The sequence below is a fragment of the Pygocentrus nattereri genome, chromosome 20, assembly GCF_015220715.1.
Source record: "Pygocentrus nattereri isolate fPygNat1 chromosome 20, fPygNat1.pri, whole genome shotgun sequence".
Classification (NCBI taxonomy): Eukaryota; Metazoa; Chordata; class Actinopteri; order Characiformes; family Serrasalmidae; genus Pygocentrus; species Pygocentrus nattereri.
In genome coordinates, this window is record NC_051230.1 from 37,323,978 (window position 1) to 37,345,164 (window position 21,187).

The 21,187-nt window shown below is 48.1% G+C and overlaps 1 protein-coding gene across 1 annotated transcript; it reads right to left on the minus strand.

Moving 5' to 3' along the window:
* Positions 1-1,345: 1,345 nt before the first annotated feature.
* opn4xb (opsin 4xb) lies at positions 1,346-20,140 on the minus strand. The gene is made up of 10 exons (XM_017685322.2): positions 20,108-20,140; positions 10,458-10,606; positions 8,766-8,899; positions 7,809-8,012; positions 5,801-5,972; positions 5,549-5,713; positions 4,981-5,088; positions 3,506-3,659; positions 2,670-2,777; positions 1,346-1,618 (listed from the first exon to the last, which is right to left on the minus strand). The coding sequence occupies exons 2-10, from the start codon at positions 10,604-10,606 to the stop codon at positions 1,472-1,474; spliced, it is 1,341 nt and encodes a 446-aa protein (XP_017540811.2). The 5' UTR covers positions 20,108-20,140; the 3' UTR covers positions 1,346-1,471.
* Positions 20,141-21,187: the final 1,047 nt, after the last annotated feature.

Consider the following 21,187-nt stretch of genomic DNA (forward strand, 5'->3'; position numbering starts at 1 on the left):
TTTAAATCAGTGCCGCGTTGTGACCTGTGCATATATGTCAGGTAGCTTGTTTGATCTGATGTGTATAGCAGGAGGTTTCATGTACTCAGTTTCAGTTTATACGTTCCTCTGTGTCCAGCACTGGCACAATTACTCATCTGCCTTTTGACCCTCACTGGAGTCCTATAAACTCCCTGAGTGGACACTGGTGTGTGTTTGGTTGAGGGAGATGATTCTCTGGCAGCTGCTTGATGGAAGATGATGTTCTCCACTGGGAACTCCTTTCCTGCCTGAACAGGACGCTGTAAACCCAAACATGCCATTTTCTCCTATGGTCCCAAGGCCCACGTTCTTAGTAAAAAGGGTTCTACATAGTACTGAAAAGTACCCCTTTGGTGCTATATAGAACCCTTTTCAAAAAGCTTCTATATAGAACCATCTACAAAGAACCCTTTTATCATGCCAAAGGTTCTTTGAGTGTTCATGATTCTATATAGAACCATTTTCTTCACTAAAGAACCCTTGACCATATTGTTTCAGAGTGTAGAGTGGAGTGCCCCACACAAGACCCTCAGTTGGTCACCGCTGGGTTGTACTGGACTTTCCTGACCATGAATTTGCCTGTTTTTTTTCATACACTACTGCAGTCATTGGGCCCTTCCAGTTTATTCTCTAAGGAGCATCCAGGACTGACTTGATTTGATTGCTGGACACCTCTAATGACGTGGACTATTATTTGGTTTGCTTGACTTCTGGTGGGAAAAGAAATAAGTATTATATATATAATATGTATATATATATATATATATATACACGTGTGGATGCACACAGATGGAGCAAGCATGTGGACCATCTGGGGGGCTGTGTGGACCACTTAGGAGACCCCAGCGTTAAGCACTTGATCAGTAAATTGTAAACCTGGAATCTGATCTTCTTTGTTGTTGATCTTGTTGTTGTAAATATGTTGATTCCTCTCACTTCAGCTTTAACCAGGCCTTGTAAACGTTCTAAGGTAATAGTAATGGAACATCACACTGCGTCCTATCAGCAAGCGTTCGATACAGCATCACATCACAAAGCCTTTGGGATGTCTACACTAGAAAAAACATCAAGAACACGTCAGGTCTAAACGTAATCAAACCACAGACCTATCAGGAGACAGCTGGAGATCTCAGCAGAAATGGGTGGGTGTTCTAGCTACGCTGTGTATGGTCAGTGTATGAACACTCAGGGTGGCACAGATCCTCCTGTTCTCCACTCCACAGACGAGCTCCTCCGCGTCCACTCTGAGGTGGGGCTGATTATGAAGTGTCAGCTTTGGTTCTGCTGTTGATGTTAGAAATCCATCAGGGAGGCTATCGTGATCCTACAGGTGGGTTCTTCTCCTTTTCTGACCGAGTTTTGACCGTCTGTCCTGCACCGAGGGGCTGTATGAGGTATTTAAGTCTGCGCTGAATCTGATCGGCTGAGCAGAGCTGATCTCTCTCCCATGTTAAAGCTGCTCTCTGATGTCAGGCTGATGCTGCAGGGATTTCTGGGTCACGTCCAGACTTTTGGTGGGGACGGTTGCCATGGCGAGGGAGCCGGAGACGAGTTCCTGTTCACACAGACTGAGAGACTCTCTCACGCAGACTGAGGGCTACAGACAGAGAGAAACACCAGTCATTATACATCTTTTATAGTTTAATATCAGGTCTGACCAGAAGACCTGACCGGCTTTAGGAGGCCTGAAGACCTGACCGGCTTTAGGAGGCCTGAAGACCTGACCGGCTTTAGGAGGCCTGAAGACCTGACCGGCTTTAGGAGGGTCTCCATCACTGATCACCTGCTCAGAATCTAACCTGCAAACTAAACCAGACGTCTTCTATTTCACAGCAACGCATTCTGACTATTTTTTTGATTACCGGTCTTTTTAAAGTCATGCACTCTTGACAAAGATAGGTCTTTGAAGGTTTTTTAGAAGAGGCAATGGTTCTATGTAGCACTCAAAGTGATTGTGCTACTGTTAGGATGTCAAACAATAAAAGAACCCTTTTTAGTGCCACAGAGAAACATTTTTAAAAATGTTCTACATAGAATCGTACACAACTCATTTGCTGTCTATCTGCAGAACTATTGCACCATGCAGAGAACCATTTAGGGATACAAATAGGTCTTCTTGGTTCTTCTAATCAGAACCACTGTCTTTATTAAAGAACGTTTTTTTTCCAAGCTTCATGTGTGTTTAAGCCACAGCAGCCATGAGTGGCTTTAAAGCCAGTGTGGAAAAGTGAACATACACCACCGTTAGCTTGGGGCTAACATAGCATTGCAAATCCCCAGCAGTAGTTAGCAGTTAATGATCAAGACCGTTTAAAGAGAAGGCTTAACGAGGCTTAACGAGGCTTAATGCTAAATAAGAGTGCTGCCAGTAATCACCCCATGGTTATAATCATCTATAATCTGATTACTACAGCAGTCCTAAAGGGTCGTGGTTTTACATGTTTGTTTCCATGACAAGTTATTTTCATTTGTTTTCTCAAGATCATATGATATTTTATGTCATTATCACAGCAAAACTAATGCTGTTTTCTCCAGATCTCAAGTTATTTAGATCATTATTGTGACATATTGGACAAAGCTTCACTTTTTTCACATTAATTGTTTGTGAAAATGATATGACTGGAGGTTTCTCCGAGCCTGGTGCTCACCTTGGTGTGAGTTAGAGAGGAGGACTTGGTGATGCACTGCTCTCTGCATGAACGTCTGAAAGACGCCAACCTGCTCTCAATCAGGTCCAGCTCCATATGTCCCATCACCTGCAGTCACACAGCACGGTAAAGCACGGTCAGGCATGTAGGACTTCATTTACGAAAACAAACACTTCTACATGAGGGACATTATGATGCCCTTATTAAGTCTTACGAAGGCATTAGGCACTAATTAACAAGCTGCTTATTGCTGCATTACTAAACAGTAGCTACAGTTAATTACACATTTTCTAGAGCACTTTAACTTGAGTGTTATTTGAGCACCAGATATCAGTGGTGTTGTTCTTGATCTCGTGGTAAAGCTCAATAATGTAGTAATAAGCAACCAATTAATAATCCCCATTACCAATTACCATTGCTTTAATAAGGCTTAATAAGGGCATAATAATGTATATGCATCATGCAAAAGATTCTAATTTAAATATTTACTTTTTAGTGCTTTGCAAAATGCTTGATTCATCCCATGCTTAATTCAGCTTAATAGAGAAGTAATGAGCAGTCAATCACTTCATAAGCACATTATAAGTGCATTATAACGCCGCCTTATACTGAAATATTTCCTTTGTTTAGATGTTTAGTGAGCTGTAAACATCCTAATTACAGCATATACCTTATTAAAAGTTCATTAGTGGAAGGTGTGTCCTCGTTAATGTGGCAGAGCCAATCATGTGTGTGGTTGGTAGGCGGGGCCTAAACAGCTTTATTTAATAGGTCAATGCTTCTGTTTAGAGTATTGATTACTGTTCCGAGGAGGCGTGTCTGAACAGGTGCTGTACCTTCCTGGAGGTCAACGAGGTCGTGTGCACTTTGTTCCTGGACAGGCTGGACTGCCTGCTGAATGAAGACTCGCTGTTGAACGAGGAGAGACGACTTCTCCCCGAGACGCGGGACAGACAGGACAAACCGGGAACTTTCTCCGCCAGCGTCGCTCTGAGCTCACGCACACACACAGGTAGAGCTTATTAAGCACAGAAACATCTCCACAGCGAGTCACAGCACAGTCAGGGCTGCATGGACTCTCAGGCTAATAAATCCACTAGGGGCGCTGTGGGCAGCTCTAGACCAGCCTAGGACACTGCCTGAAAATACACTGGCTGAATAAACTGGCAGGAAGATTGAACCAAATTTTTCTTCAAAAGTCAAAGAACAAAATACTTGTGAGGAGCCGTTTGACGGGCACGTCAACAATTAATGACTGTTTAACATTGGAGAAAAGGGCATTTCAAGTGTGAGTCCGCAAACACACCAGGATATTTCCCTCCTGCAGCTTCAAGGAATAACTTCTGAAACAGGATGAATGTTCTTCTGCTTTAGTGACTATCTCGCTCTGAAAGGCTGATCAGTGATGAGATTGGACGGCTTGCTGTTAGGATTTAGCTCCATCAACGGGGGCTTCCATTTCCAGAGCCAGTTCACTGAGAGACTTTAGTGTGCAGCTTACACCAGAGTCTGATCTGAAACCCACTGAACTACAACAGAAACTCTCCTCCATTCTAATGAGGTTCACTAAGGCTACTCCAGTCCTGAGCAGAGGAGGGAAGTAACTAATTACTTTTACTCAAGTACTTGGATTTTTACTCTGCTGAGTAACTCACGTATGTTAATGATTAAAGGAGTCCATTTTTTATCTGCACTGCTTTGAGTTTGGTCACATCTCGAAATTTGGAGCTTCAGCATTTTATTTTGAATTTACTAAGAAGCTCCACTGCACTTCTATAGTTCTGCACTCAGTACTCAGAAGTTTTCTGACCTTCTGTTTTATTTGAAGGTACTTTTATTTTTACTCGTGTCATTATTTGACCCAAATATCTTTAACTTGAGTATTGATTTAGGCTGTTCTACCACTGGTGCTAAGAGCTCCCCCTTGTGGAGAACCTTCAGCCTGCTGAACTGTGAGTGTGAGTTACAAGCCAATTGACCCTAAAACACATGGCGGAACAGCTGGACAGCACAAATGATCAGCATCCCACACATCAACCTGGAGATTAACGACACAAGACCGACTCTCAGGATTTCCTGCGCCACAGTTTTGACCTGTCTGAGCTTTTGGAGTCAGTGACCTGCTCTGACGAGTATTTCAGAGGAAGATACAGCTGCTGAATGAAAACGCTCATGCGTTTCACAGCATCACGTCTTTAAGTGTTAAGCAGTTAAATGAGAGGCACTAACTGGAACGTCTCCCAAGTCAGAGCCAGAATAATCGTCAGAGGTTAGAGTGTAACATTAAGAGCTGTGGGGACGGTGGGTTCACCTGTATTTGGTGTGTATGATGGCGTATATGAAGGGGTTGTAGACTGCGGATGCCTTGGCGATGACCGCTGGTACAGTTTTAGAGTACGGGTTGAGGAGGTCAGCATACCTGACACCAAAGGAGAACTCTGGATTAACAGGCCGGTCAGAGGTCATTTAGAGACCATAATTAAATTAGGTATATAATATACAAACATAATCAATCTCTTTCTCAGTTTGGACACATTTACACGTTTAATGGCCACAGTCATCAGGACGAATGCACTTACAACGGTCAGTTCACTCCAAGTCTGGATTTAGTCCGTACTTTAGTCCACGTTTATAGATACAGTGAGTCAAACAGAGTCAGAGTCAATCAGAGACACTGAACATCTCCACATGCTTTGGGCTTTGAGGTGTGAAGATGAAGTTGGCTTTTTCATTCCACCTTAAATGAGGCTCAACACACCGAATGCTAATTGGTGGGGTTACAGCTTCCATTACCTGCTAGCTACATTAGCCTGGTAGCTCCAGGGCTAAAACCAAGGAATCAAACTTCAGACCCCGAATCCCTCGCTTTAATCCCTCACCCGGCCCACGCGATGAGGGTCACGCAGGCGTACGGGGCCCAGGACAGCACGTACACAGCGATGACCACAGCGGCGATTTTCGCCAGCCTCCACTCGCTGCGGACACTGTGCTGAGGACGGGACACGTCCTGCTTCCTCATCTGAGAACCCAGCCTGGACACGTCCCTGCACACGTACACGAACATATCTACCCTCAATATCTATAATACGGCTCATACATGTTCTACAGGGATGAGGAAGAGGGTGAGTGACCTGCCGGCTCTGCGGACAGACAGGAACATGCAGATGTAGCAGGAGATGATGATCCCCAGCGGCACGAAGAACACACAGCAGCAGAGCGCCAGCGTGTAGCTCCTGCTCCCCGCAGAGGGAGACACGTAATCCCACGTACACGATGTCATCAGACCCTCCGGCACATACGAACCTGCAGCAGACACGCGGATACACCGCCGCTGAGAGGGTGGGGTTTCTGAAGAAGCGCCGCTGAGAGGGTGGGGTTTCTGATGAAGCGCCGCTGAAAGGGTGGGGTTTCTGATGAAGCGCCGCTGAGAGGGTGGGGTTTCTGATGAAGCGCTGCTGAAAGGGTGGGGTTTCTGATGAAGCGCAGCTGAGAGGGTGGGGTTTCTGATGAAGCGCCGCTGAGAGGGTGGGGTTTCTGATGAAGCGCCACTGAAAGGGTGGGGTTTCTGATGAAGCACCACTGAAAGGGTGGGATTTCTGATGAAGCGCCGCTGAGAGGGTGGGGTTTCTGATGAAGCGCCGCTGAGAGGGTGGGGTTTCTGATGAAGCGCCGCTGAAAGGGTGGGGTTTCTGATGAAGCGCCGCTGAGAGGGTGGGGTTTCTGATGAAGCACCGCTGAAAGGGTGGGGTTTCTGATGAAGCGCCGCTGAAAGGGTGGGGTTTCTGATGAAGCGCCGCTGAGAGGGTGGGATTTCTGATGAAGCGCCGCTGAAAGGGTGGGGTTTCTGATGAAGCGCCGCTGAAAGGGTGGGGTTTCTGATGAAGCGCCGCTGAAAGGGTGGGGTTTCTGATGAAGCGCCGCTGAGAGGGTGGGGTTTCTGATGAAGCGCCACTGAAAGGGTGGGGTTTCTGATGAAGCGCCGCTGAGAGGGTGGGGTTTCTGATGAAGCGCCGCTGAAAGGGTGGGGTTTCTGATGAAGCGCCGCTGAGAGGGTGGGGTTTCTGATGAAGCGACGCTGAGAGGGTGGGGTTTCTGAAGAAGCGCCGCTGAAAGGGTGGGGTTTCTGATGAAGCGCCGCTGAAAGGGTGGGGTTTCTGATGAAGCGCCGCTGAAAGGGTGGGGTTTCTGATGAAGCGCCGCTGAGAGGGTGGGGTTTCTGATGAAGCGCCGCTGAGATGGTGGGGTTTCTGATGAAGCGCCGCTGAAAGGGTGGGGTTTCTGAAGAAGCGCTGCTGAGAGGGTGGGGTTTCTGATGAAGCGCTGCTGAAAGGGTGTGGTTTCTGATGAAGCCCCGCTGAGAGGGTGGGGTTTCTGATGAAGCGCAGCTGAAAGGGTGGGGTTTCTGATGAAGCGACGCTGAGAGGGTGGGGTTTCTGAAGAAGCGCCGCTGAAAGGGTGGGGTTTCTGATGAAGCGCCGCTGAAAGGGTGGGGTTTCTGATGAAGCGCCGCTGAAAGGGTGGGGTTTCTGATGAAGCGCCGCTGAGATGGTGGGGTTTCTGATGAAGCGCCGCTGAAAGGGTGGGGTTTCTGAAGAAGCGCTGCTGAGAGGGTGGGGTTTCTGATGAAGCGCTGCTGAAAGGGTGTGGTTTCTGATGAAGCCCCGCTGAGAGGGTGGGGTTTCTGATGAAGCGCCGCTGAGAGGGTGGGGTTTCTGATGAAGCGCCGCTGAGAGGGTGGGGTTTCTGATGAAGCACCGCTGAAAGGGTGGGGTTTCTGATGAAGCGCCGCTGAAAGGGTGGGGTTTCTGATGAAGCGCCGCTGAGAGGGTGGGGTTTCTGATGAAGCGCCGCTGAAAGGGTGGGGTTTCTGATGAAGCGCCGCTGAGAGGGTGGGGTTTCTGATGAAGCGCCGCTGAGAGGGTGGGGTTTCTGATGAAGCGCCGCTGAGAGGGTGGGGTTTCTGATGAAGCGCCGCTGAAAGGGTGGGGTTTCTGATGAAGCGCCGCTGAGAGGGTGGGGTTTCTGATGAAGCGCCACTGAGAGGGTGGGGTTTCTGATGAAGCGCCGCTGAGAGGGTGGGGTTTCTGAAGAAGCGCTGCTGCTGGTAATATTTACATATTTTAATGTGTTGAGACTTACTCCAGCCAATCAGAGGAGCGAGGCTCCAGGCCAGCGAGTAGATCCAGATGAGGACGATGGTGATGAAGGTTCTGATTTTGGCGTTCCACTGCATGGCCTTCAGCGGATGGGTGATGACCAGGTAACGGTCCACTGAGATGGCCAGCAGGGTTATCATAGACGTGATCCCGAACAGAGCGCCGCAGAACGCATAGAGCTTACACACTGCACAGATTCACAGAGCGGTACTTAATCACAGCAGAGCAGACCGGTCAGAAGAGCTTGATGCAGCTCTGGACCCAGCAGTGGACCCAGCAGTGGACCCAGCAGTGGACCCAGCAGTGGACCCATACAGGAGTTAAGACCACGGAGTTTACGGATAAATCAAAATTGTTTTGAAAACAAACAGTTATATTAACAGCGTCGTTCAGACTGAGATAGAAACAGATGGGCTTGTAAAAGTTTAAATCAGAGGTCAGTTTGCGGTTTATAGATACATCAAGGTCAGGCTGACCAATCAGAGCTCTATTATCAGTCCAGCGTGCATCGCGATGACACCAGAACAGCTGGTCTCGCCTGTCGCAGCACAGAAACACTTACGCCACCGAGACTTTATAGATGTTTGCCCAGGTGCTCGGTTTAAACAATGCACTGGACTTGATGTGAAGGGTCCACTGCGTTAAAACTGACCGCTGCTTTTCACTGCGACTGGAGCTTACAGTGATTTCAGCAGCTGCAGATTAACATCACTGTAACATACGGTAAGACACACCAATGCTCGGCACCATCTCACTCACTCTAAGGTCATTACCTGTACAGCGACCCAGTAAAGCTCTGATTCACCTGAGCTTTAACAACATTAATTCAGAATTCAGTTTAGTTTGCAGTTGTTTTTGAACTCATCCAATCAGATTCCAGAGCCAGATCTGTGCTCTTATCAATGTATTAAACCTTTAATTAATATACAGAGTGGGTTACCCAGCTCCCCCATTATCCACTGGGTGTGCAGGCAGTTGATGAAGAACAGTGGAGACTGCGTTAGCGCCATCAGCAGGTCACTGACCGCCAGGTTAATGATGAAGAAATTGGGCAGCGTCCGCAACTTCCTGTTACTGAAACACACACATCAAAGTTCTTTACTCAGGTTCATTTCTCAATATTTACAGTAATAAATAACAGTCAGATACAAACAGAAGACCTGAAGGGAAAGATGCTGGTGTAGATCTGACCAGCAGCGTCCACTCACTGTCCACTCACTGTCCACTCTATTAGACACTCCTACCTTGTCGGTCCACCTTGTAGATGTAAAGTCAGAGACGACAGCTCATCTGCTGCTGCACAGTTTGTGTAGGTCATCCTCTAGTCCTTCATCAGTGGTCAGAGGACGCCGCCCACAGGACGCCGCCCACAGGACGCCGCCCACAGGACGCTGTTGGCTGGATATTTTTGGTTCTCAGTCCAGAAGCGACACTGAGCTGTTTAAAAACTCCAGCAGCACTGCTTTGTCTGATCCACTCAGACCAGCACAACACACACTAACACACCACCACCACGTCAGTGTTACTGCAGTGCTGAGAATGATCCACCACCCAAACAGTACCTGCTCTGTGAGGGTCCATGGGGGTCCTGACCACTGAAGAACAGGGAAACAGAGTATCAGAGAAACAGATGGACTACAGTCTGTAACTGTAGAACTACAGAGTGCAGCTATACGGTCAGTGGAGCTGATAAAGTGGACAGTGAGCACAGAAACAAGGAGGTGGACTTTAAATTAGTGGTCAGTATATTTTCCTCCAAATTTGCCAATTTCCAACTACTAAAGATGTGGAACATCGTTTTGTGAGACCCCTGATGTCCAGTATGTGTCATCTGAGGACTGAGGTGGCTGGAATTCTCAAATCTTACAGTAAACTTCCTCCATCGAGGAATCAGAGGAACATCTTCTGTCACAGATACTCATTATAACACCTGATCTGCTAGAGATATGAAACGTCTAATGGATCTAATAATGAACACAGTTCCAGCAGAAGAGACACACACTCGTCTTCCATCACCGTCCAACAAATTACAGCTTATAGTTTCCAGATTAAGAGACAAAACAGTGAAGCTCATGAGCTCCGTGTCTGTAATGATGTATGTTTAATGCAGCATTTCAGTGGATTATCTCATATATATATATATATATATATATATATATATATATATATATATATATATATATATATGTGTGTGTGTGTGTGTGTGTGTGCTGTAATCTCAGCATTAGTGTGTGTGTATTGGGGGGTGGACAGTAGCAGCAGTGCTGACCCTAATGCTGGCTCTCCTGCTCCACTTTCAGGCCGCTGACCCAGATCACTGAGGCAGTTAAAGAGGATGTGATAACGCACAGCAGCCAGGCTGGACTGGAAAAGAGCTTTAGAAGATTTTACATGCTTTTAGCGGACCACCACCAGCCCCCCTCCCATCCAGTGTTTCGAACCACACACCGACGCTGCTGGTTCATCTTTGGTTTCTGACCTGTTCAGCGTAACGTCAGCATGACTGACTGAAATTAAATTTACCCAAGTTCCACTGATCCCACCCCTGTTACTAAGGCCTCATGCCCAAACCCTGCTGGAGGACCCCCAGTGACCCCCAACCCCTCCACCACCCACCCCACCCCTAACTGACCTGCAGAAAGCGAAGATGACCAGCGTGTTTCCAGCCACTCCCAGAGTTCCCACCATGAGGATGATGAAGGCCAGCGTGTAATGCACATGGTCAGGAACGTCCACTTTCCTAAAGAGAAGGTGCTTCTGCAGCTCCATCATCTCCAGCATCTTCACCACCAAGCACAAAAAGATAAAACAAACAGTGATGAACAAAACACTCATTGCCTGTACTGACCAGGAAGAAAAACGCAGCAGCCTAAAGATCTGCCCGTCGTCCAGCCTCACGCTGAGGTGAGACAGTCAAACCGAACTCTGTCATTTCTACAGTAAACATTGAATGGAACAGGCAGGTACTGCATCCTGCACTGGACCTGAGAGTGGCTGCTGTAAAATCACTGCATGACACTGTAAACGCACTGTATCCTGCGCTGGACCTGAGAGTGGCTGCTGTAAAATGACTGTACGACACTGTAAACACACTGTATCCTGCTCTGGACCTGAGTGTGGCTGCTGTAAAATCAATGCACGACACTGTAAACGCACTGTATCCTGCTCTGGACCTGAGAGTGGCTGCTGTAAAATCACTGCACGACACTGTAAACGCACTGTATCCTGTGCTGGAGCTGAGAGTGGCTGCTGTAAAATCACTGCACGACACTGTAAAAACACTGTATCCTGCGCTGGACCTGAGTGTGGCTGCTGTAAAATCAATGCACGACACTGTAAACGCACTGTATCCTGCTCTGGACCTGAGTGTGGCTGCTGTAAAATCACTGCACGACACTGTAAACGCACTGTATCCTGTGCTGGACCTGAGAGTGGCTGCTGTAAAATCACTGCATGACACTGTAAACGCACTTTATCCTACGCTGGACCTGAGAGTGGCTGCTGTAAAATCACTGCACGACACTGTAAACGCACTGTATCCTGCGCTGGACCTGAGAGTGGCTACTGTAAAATCACTGCACGACACTGTAAACACACTGCATCCTGCGCTGGACCTGAGAGTGGCTGCTGTGAAAAGCACTGTACGACACTGTAAACACACTGTATCCTGCGCTGGACCTGAAAGTGGCTGCTGTAAAATCACTGTACGACACTGTAAACACACTGCATCCTGCGCTGGACCTGAGAGTGGCTGCTGTAAAATCACTGCACGACACTGTAAACACACTGCAGCCTGCGCTGGACCTGAGAGTGGCTGCTGTAAAAAGCACTGTACGACACTGTAAACACACTGTATCCTGCGCTGGTCCTGATAGAGGATGCTGTAAAAAGCACTGTACGACACTGTAAACACACTGTATCCTGCGCTGGACCTGAGCACGGCTGCTGTAAAAAGCACTGTACGACACTGTAAACCCACTGTATCCTGCGCTGGACCTGAGAGTGGCTGCTGTAAAATCATTGCATGACACTGTAAACACACTGTATCCTGCACTGGACCTGAGAGTGGCTGCTGTAAAATCACTGCACGACACTGTAAACCCACTGTATCCTGCGCTGGACCTGAGAGTGGCTGCTGTAAAAGCACTGCACGACACTGTAAACACACTGTATCCTGCGCTGGACCTGAGAGTGGCTGCTGTAAAATCACTGCACGACACTGTAAACACACTGTATCCTGCGCTGGACCTGAGAGTGGCTGCTGTAAAATCAATGCACGACACTGTAAACACACTGTATCCTGCGCTGGACCTGAGAGTGGCTGCTGTAAAAAGCACTGTACGACACTGTAAACACACTGTATCCTGCGCCGGACCTGAGAGTGGCTGCTGTAAAAAGCACTGTACGACACTGTAAACACACTGTATCCTGCGCTGGACCTGAGTGCGGCTGCTGTAAAAAGCACTGTACGACACTGTAAACCCACTGTATCCTGCGCTGGACCTGAGCGCGGCTGCTGTAAAATCACTGCATGACACTGTAAACGCACTGTATCCTGCGCTGGACCTGAGAGTGGCTGCTGTAAAATCACTGCACGACACTGTAAACGCACTGTATCCTGCGCTGGACCTGAGAGTGGCTGCTGTAAAATCACTGCACGACACTGTAAACACACTGTATCCTGCGCTGGACCTGAGAGTGGCTGCTGTAAAATCAATGCACGACACTGTAAACACACTGTATCCTGCGCTGGACCTGAGAGTGGCTGCTGTAAAATCACTGCATGACACTGTAAACGCACTGTATCCTGCGCTGGACCTGAGAGTGGCTGCTGTAAAATCACTGCACGACACTGTAAACGCACTGTATCCTGCGCTGGACCCGAGAGTGGCTGCTGTACAAAGCACTGCACTACACTGTAAACCCACTGTATCTTGCGCTGGACCTGAGAGTGGCTGCTGTAAAAGCACTGCACGACACTGTAAACACACTGTATCCTGCGCTGGTCCTGATAGAGGATGCTGTAAAAAGCACTGTACGACACTGTAAACACACTGTACCCTGCGCTGGACCTGAGCACGGCTGCTGTAAAAAGCACTGTACGACACTGTAAACCCACTGTATCCTGCGCTGGACCTGAGAGTGGCTGCTGTAAAATCATTGCATGACACTGTAAACACACTGTATCCTGCACTGGACCTGAGAGTGGCTGCTGTAAAATCACTGCACGACACTGTAAACCCACTGTATCCTGCGCTGGACCTGAGAGTGGCTGCTGTAAAAGCACTGCACGACACTGTAAACACACTGTATCCTGCGCTGGACCTAAGAGTGGCTGCTGTAAAATCACTGCACGACACTGTAAACACACTGTATCCTGCGCTGGACCTGAGAGTGGCTGCTGTAAAATCAATGCACGACACTGTAAACACACTGTATCCTGCGCTGGACCTGAGAGTGGCTGCTGTAAAAAGCACTGTACGACACTGTAAACACACTGTATCCTGCGCTGGACCTGAGAGAGGCTGCTGTAAAAAGCACTGTACGACACTGTAAACACACTGTATCCTGCGCTGGACCTGAGCGCGGCTGCTGTAAAAAGCACGGGACGACACTGTAAACCCACTGTATCCTGCGCTGGACCTGAGCGCGGCTGCTGTAAAATCACTGCATGACACTGTAAACGCACTGTATCCTGCGCTGGACCTGAGAGTGGCTGCTGTAAAATCACTGCATGACACTGTAAACGCACTGTATCCTGCGCTGGACCTGAGAGTGGCTGCTGTAAAATCACTGCACGACACTGTAAACGCACTGTATCCTGCGCTGGAGCTGAGAGTGGCTCCTGTAAAATCACTGTACGACACTGTAAACGCACTGTATCCTTCTCTGGACCTGAGTATGGCTGCTGTAAAATCAATGCACGACACTGTAAACGCACTGTATCCTGCGCTGGACCTGAGAGTGGCTGCTGTAAAAGCACTGCACGACACTGTAAACACACTGCATCCTGCGCTGGACCCGAGAGTGGCTGCTGTACAAAGCACTGCACTACACTGTAAACACACTGTATCCTGCGCTGGACCTGAGAGTGGCTGTTATAAAATCACTGCACGACACTGTAAACCCACTGTATCTTGCGCTGGACCTGAGAGTGGCTGCTGTAAAAGCACTGCACGACACTGTAAACACACTGTATCCTGTGCTGGACCTGAGAGTGGCTGCTGTAAAATCACTGCACGACATTGTAAACACACTGTATCCTGCGCTGGACCTGAGAGTGGCTGCTGTAAAATCACTGCACGACACTGTAAACACACTGTATCCTGCGCTGGACCTGAGAGTGGCTGCTGTAAAAAGCACTGTACGACACTGTAAACACACTGTATCCTGCGCTGGACCTGAGAGTGGCTGCTGTAAAATCAATGCACGACACTGTAAACACACTGTATCCTGCGCTGGACCTGAGAGTGGCTGCTGTAAAATCACTGCATGACACTGTAAACGCACTGTATCCTGCGCTGGACCTGAGAGTGGCTGCTGTAAAATCACTGCACGACACTGTAAACGCACTGTATCCTGCGCTGGACCCGAGAGTGGCTGCTGTACAAAGCACTGCACTACACTGTAAACACACTGTATCCTGCGCTGGACCTGAGAGTGGCTGTTATAAAATCACTGCATGACACTGTAAACCCACTGTATCTTGCGCTGGACCTGAGAGTGGCTGCTGTAAAAGCACTGCACGACACTGTAAACACACTGTATCCTGCGCTGGTCCTGATAGAGGATGCTGTAAAAAGCACTGTACGACACTGTAAACACACTGTATCCTGCGCTGGACCTGAGAGTGGCTGTTATAAAATCACTGCACGACACTGTAAACCCACTGTATCTTGCGCTGGACCTGAGAGTGGCTGCTGTAAAAGCACTGCACGACACTGTAAACACACTGTATCCTGCGCTGGTCCTGATAGAGGATGCTGTAATAAGCACTGTACGACACTGTAAACACACTGTATCCTGCGCTGGACCTGAGCACGGCTGCTGTAAAAAGCACTGTACGACACTGTAAACCCACTGTATCCTGCGCTGGACCTGAGAGTGGCTGCTGTAAAATCATTGCACGACACTGTAAACACACTGTATCCTGCACTGGACCTGAGAGTGGCTGCTGTAAAATCACTGCACGACACTGTAAACCCACTGTATCCTGCGCTGGACCTGAGAGTGGCTGCTGTAAAAGCACTGCACGACACTGTAAACACACTGTATCCTGCGCTGGACCTGAGAGTGGCTGCTGTAAAATCACTGCACGACACTGTAAACACACTGTATCCTGCGCTGGACCTGAGAGTGGCTGCTGTAAAATCAATGCACGACACTGTAAACACACTGTATCCTGCGCTGGACCTGAGAGTGGCTGCTGTAAAAAGCACTGTACGACACTGTAAACACACTGTATCCTGCGCTGGACCTGAGAGTGGCTGCTGTAAAAAGCACTGTACGACACTGTAAACACACTGTATCCTGCGCTGGACCTGAGCGCGGCTGCTGTAAAAAGCACTGTACGACACTGTAAACCCACTGTATCCTGCGCTGGACCTGAGCGCGGCTGCTGTAAAATCACTGCATGACACTGTAAACGCACTGTATCCTGCGCTGGACCTGAGAGTGGCTGCTGTAAAATCACTGCATGACACTGTAAACGCACTGTTTCCTGCGCTGGACCTGAGAGTGGCTGCTGTAAAATCACTGCACGACACTGTAAACGCACTGTATCCTGCGCTGGAGCTGAGAGTGGCTCCTGTAAAATCACTGTACGACACTGTAAACGCACTGTATCCTTCTCTGGACCTGAGTATGGCTGCTGTAAAATCAATGCACGACACTGTAAACGCACTGTATCCTGCGCTGGACCTGAGAGTGGCTGCTGTAAAAGCACTGCACGACACTGTAAACACACTGTATCCTGCGCTGGACCCGAGAGTGGCTGCTGTACAAAGCACTGCACTACACTGTAAACACACTGTATCCTGCGCTGGACCTGAGAGTGGCTGTTATAAAATCACTGCACGACACTGTAAACCCACTGTATCTTGCGCTGGACCTGAGAGTGACTGCTGTAAAAGCACTGCACGACACTGTAAACACACTGTATCCTGTGCTGGACCTGAGAGTGGCTGCTGTAAAATCACTGCACGACACTGTAAACACACTGTATCCTGCGCTGGACCTGAGAGTGGCTGCTGTAAAATCACTGCACGACACTGTAAACACACTGTATCCTGCGCTGGACCTGAGAGTGGCTGCTGTAAAAAGCACTGTACGACACTGTAAACACACTGTATCCTGCGCTGGACCTGAGAGTGGCTGCTGTAAAAAGCACTGTACGACACTGTAAACCCACTGTATCCTGCGCTGGACCTGAGCGCGGCTGCTGTAAAAAGCACTGTACGACACTGTAAACCCACTGTATCCTGCGCTGGACCTGAGAGTGGCTGCTGTAAAAAGCACTGGACGACACTGTAAACACACTGTATCATGTGCTGGACCTGAGAGTGGCTGCTGTAAAAATCACTGCACGACACCGTAAACACACTGTATCCTGTGCTGGACCTGAGAGTGGCTGCTGTAAAATCACTGCACGACACTGTAAACGCACTGTATCCTGCGCTGGACCTGAGAGTGGCTGCTGTAAAATCATTGCATGACACTGTAAACACACTGTATCCTGAGCTGGACCTGAGAGTGTCTGCTGTAAAATCACTGCACGACACTGTAAACACACTGTATCCTGCGCTGGACCTGAGAGTGGCTGCTGTAAAAGCACTGCACGACACTGTAAACACACTGTCTCCTGCGCTGGACCCGAGAGTGGCTGCTGTACAAAGCACTGCACTACACTGTAAACACACTGTATCCTGCGCTGGACCCGAGAGTGGCTGCTGTACAAAGCACTGCACTACACTGTAAACACACTGTATCCTGCACTGGACCTGAGAGTGGCTGTTATAAAATCACTGCACGACACTGTAAACACACTGTATCCTGCGCTGGACCCGAGAGTGGCTGCTGTAAAATCATTGCATGACACTGTAAACACAGTGTATCCTGCACTGGACCTGAGAGTGGCTGCTGTAAAATCACTGCACGACACTGTAAACCCACTGTATCCTGCGCTGGACCTGAGAGTGGCTGCTGTAAAAGCACTGCACGACACTGTAAACACACTGTATCCTGTGCTGGACCTGAGAGTGGCTGCTGCAAAATCACTGCACGACACTGTAAACACACTGTACCCTGCGCTGGACCTGAGCGCGGCTGCTGTAAAATCACTGCACGACACCGTAAACACACTGTATCCTGCGCTGGACCTGAGAGTGGCTGCTGTAAAAAGCACTGTACGACACTGTAAACACACTGTATCCTGCGCTGGACCTGAGAGTGGCTGCTGTAAAAAGCACTGTACGACACTGTAAACACACTGTATCCTGCGCTGGACCTGAGCGCGGCTGCTGTAAAAAGCACTGTACGACACTGTAAACCCACTGTATCCTGCGCTGGACCTGAGAGTAGCTGCTGTAAAATCACTGCACGGCACTGTAAACACACTGTATCCTGCGCTGGACCCGAGAGTGGCTGCTGTACAAAGCACTGCACTACACTGTAAACACACTGTATCCTGTGCTGGACCTGAGAGTGGCTGTTATAAAATCACTGCACGACACTGTAAACACACTGTATCCTGCGCTGGACCCGAGAGTGGCTGCTGTACAAAGCACTGCACTACACTGTAAACACACTGTATCCTGCGCTGGACCTGAGAGTGGCTGCTATAAAATCACTGCACTACACTGTAAACACACTGTATCCTGCGCTGGACCTGAGAGTGGCTGCTATAAAATCACTGCACGACACTGTAAACACACTGTATCCTGCGCTGGACCTGAGAGAGGCTGCTGTAAAAGCACTGCACAACACTGTAAACACACTGTATCCTGCGCTGGACCTGAGAGTGGCTTCTATAAAATCACTGCACTACCCTGTAAACACACTGTATCCTGTGCTGGACCTGAGAGTGGCTGCTATAAAATCACTGCACGACACTGTAAACACACTGTATCCTGCGCTGGACCTGAGAGCGGCTGCTATAAAATCAGTGCACGACACTGTAAACACACTGTATCCTGCGCTGGACCTGAGAGTGGCTGCTATAAAATCACTGCACGACACTGTAAACACACTGTATCCTGCACTGGACCCGAGAGTGGCTGCTGTACAAGGCACTGCACTACACTGTAAACACACTGTATCCTGCGCTGGACCTGAGAGCGGCTGCTATAAAATCACTGCACGACACTGTAAACACACTGTATCCTGCGCTGGACCTGAGAGCAGCTGCTATAATATCACTGCACGACACTGTAAACACACTGTATCCTGCGCTGGACCTGAGAGCGTCTGCTATAAAATCACTGCACGACACTGTAAACACACTGTATCCTGCGCTGGACCTGAGAGCGGCTGCTATAAAATCACTGCACGACACTGTAAACACACTGTATTTACAGCTTTGCTGTGAAACTACTGAAATCCTGAAATCTCGACAGATGGAGGTCAGAGAGTGAGAGAGATAGAGTGAGAGAGAGAGAGCGAGAGACAGAGAGAGAGAGAGAGCGAGAGAAAGAGAGAGAGAGACAGAGAGAGAGAGAGAGCGAGAGACAGAGAGAGCGAGAGACAGAGAGAGAGAGAGAGAGAGAGAGAGACACAGAGAGTGAGAGAGAGAGAGAGACAGAGAGAGACACAGAGAGAGCGAGAGCGAGAGAGCGAGAGAGAGAGAGAGAGCGAGAGAGAGAGAGAGAGAGAGAGAGAGAGAGACAGAGAGAGCGAGAGAGAGAGAGACAGAGAGAGACACAGAGAGAGCGAGAGAGAGAGAGAGAGAGAGAGAGAGAGAGCGAGAGAGAGAGAGAGAGAGAGATGGACTGAGTATTAGCTCTGTGTCTTTCTGATTTCAGGCTGCTGTATCTTCACTGAGCTCTACTCTGACAGCTGGACTCCACCTTTTTATCCTAACAGTGAGCAGAACAATCATCAAGAGTCTTAGACCTGCTCCACACCTCCTCCTCATCTCCTACACAACTCCTCCACTCCTCCACTCCTCCATACCTCCTCTTCTTCTCACCTCCTCCACCCGCTCATACACTTCAGCTTCTGGCTCCAGAGCTAACTCTCTGAGGGGACATCAGAAATATATGGGAGTCTTACTTGGAAAGTATGTGGTCATTCAGAAATATAATGAAATGTGCAGCTTTATGATTTTATGTTCTGAAAATGTAAAAATACGGAATGTCTCATTTTTTAATTTAACCTGTTTTTAATTTAACCTGTTAACTGTCACCCCTTTTTTGCCTGTAATGATGTACTCAAAGTAGAAGGTGGTGCTGTTCCCAAAGACTTTGGGCAACAGTGATGATCTTGTTCTCATTTTAAAGGGAACAATGTCAGATTTCTCCCAACTATAAGAAAAATTGTATGAAATACTAAAACAGAGTAACAGAGGCTAGAATGAAGGGCTTTCTTTCTAACTGACTCCTGCACCTCATGGCGCTTATCGTGTCTGTGAAGGATCATAAAATGGTTTGCAGGTACTGAATCCTGAGATTTGAAGCTCTCAACCAGTATACTGCATCATCACTCTTCAGGCCCCATAACATACATGTTGACATATAATCAGAATGTAGATTAATTTACCCCCATACTCCTCTACCAGAACCTTTCTTCAAAACAGAAAAGTTACCTGGACGCTGGAGCTCTGGCCTTAGCTAAGACCCAGGCCAACTGACTAAATGAATTTCACACTCAAGTTTAATGGAGAGTCCAAAAATGCATGCTTTCTAATTTTGCCATTGAAAAAAGCTGGAAAATTCAAGCACTTCAGGCCAGTAGGTGGCAATATACTGTATGGAACAACATCACAAGTTTGTGCAAAGTTGTCATGAAGGCAACTCATAACAGTACAATGGCCATTTCTATTTAGCAGAATGTTCAGTCTAAAATAAAGCTGAATTTAATAAACACAATTTTAATTAATAAACAACAGTTTAATAAATTAAACTGAGTGCCCATAATTCAGCGTTACCCAGGTGGGAGTTGTGGTGTGAACAAAAGGTGGTCTGTAATCTCAGCGGCACTAAAGAGAACCGAACCCCTGTGAACACTGTGAACACTAAAAGCAGGTACAGCAGCTCTAAAGGCAGTCGTTCAGGATAAAGGTTCTACCTGCTTCAGATGGTCGTAGACAGTTGTCCAGCTCCTCTTCCACACGTCTTCATCATCAGCTGCGTTCGTGGTCTGTGTAATCCAGGCGGCAGTGATCTCTCTCAGCAAGTGAGGGGAATCGGAGCTCTGTGTGTGTGAGATTTGAACGTGTGGGATTATATTTGTCTCTGCGTAATCCCTGTATCCTGATACCGCAGTGGACATGCAGACAATAACAGCGCTAATCTAGTTCCAACTCGCCACATCGCAGCAGCCAGTTACGGCTCATACTTCCACCATGAGGTCAGAGGAGAAGAGCACTCATCCTAGACTTTCAGGTTCACAGCATCATCCTGAAGACATAACAGAGGAACCTTGATACCTGTGACTTGATACCTCTCCCTTCAGTAAGACAGGACATCTGAAACCACTAGAGAGGAACCCTCTAGGTGTTCAGGGCCTAATGACTTCAAGACCTGTTGTGTTTAAACTGTGAAAGTATTGTAGTAATACTCTTCCTTCAGTGTGAAAACAAATGGGTCAAATTCTTGAAACAGAAAATCATCCAATCAGGATTGTTCTCTCTGTCGTATCTACGTAGATACAGCTGAGCTGCTCTCCCATTGGTTAGGACTTCAGGAGCTGGATTGATGGCCTTAAATGTTAGATTAACTACCACCATGACTAGGAAGTGACAAAGGAATCAACCAATTATGCTCTGATGGATGTACAATGAGTGGAATCATAGAGCATCACTCAAATCCTTCTGGAGGTTCTAGATACATTGCTGACTGTGAATATAAGCAACAGTATAAGTACCGGTTAGTTGTTAGGAATGATAAACTGTGGCAGCAGCTCTATTCCAGAATTCTTTACTGAAAGAGTCACTGGAACACTGATACATTCAAACTCAGGTGTATGATAACATCTGTTACACGATTCAGAATAAACACACGGAGTGACTTCTACAACCTCTCAATGTCCATGTTCATCTAGAACCCCTCAGAAACTCAAGACTCAACTGTGACTCATGCACTGATTCATGAAGATCTCTGGTGTGCCGTATGTCGTGTGTCAATTGCGGCATCTGTCCACGATTCA

What these genes read in the sequence shown, in the direction of transcription:
- opn4xb (XM_017685322.2), bottom strand. Translation starts at nt 10,606, where the DNA reads ATGCTGGAGATGATGGAGCTGCAGAAGCACCTTCTCTTTAGGAAAGTG. An exon ending in GTGGATAATGGGGGAGCTGG is followed by an intron (nt 8,013 to 8,765) that starts GTAACCCACTCT and finishes GAATCTGTGCAG; the next exon opens with TGTGTAAGCTCTATGCGTTC. An exon ending in ACCCTCATCGCGTGGGCCGG is followed by an intron (nt 5,089 to 5,548) that starts GTGAGGGATTAA and finishes CTTTGGTGTCAG; the next exon opens with GTATGCTGACCTCCTCAACC.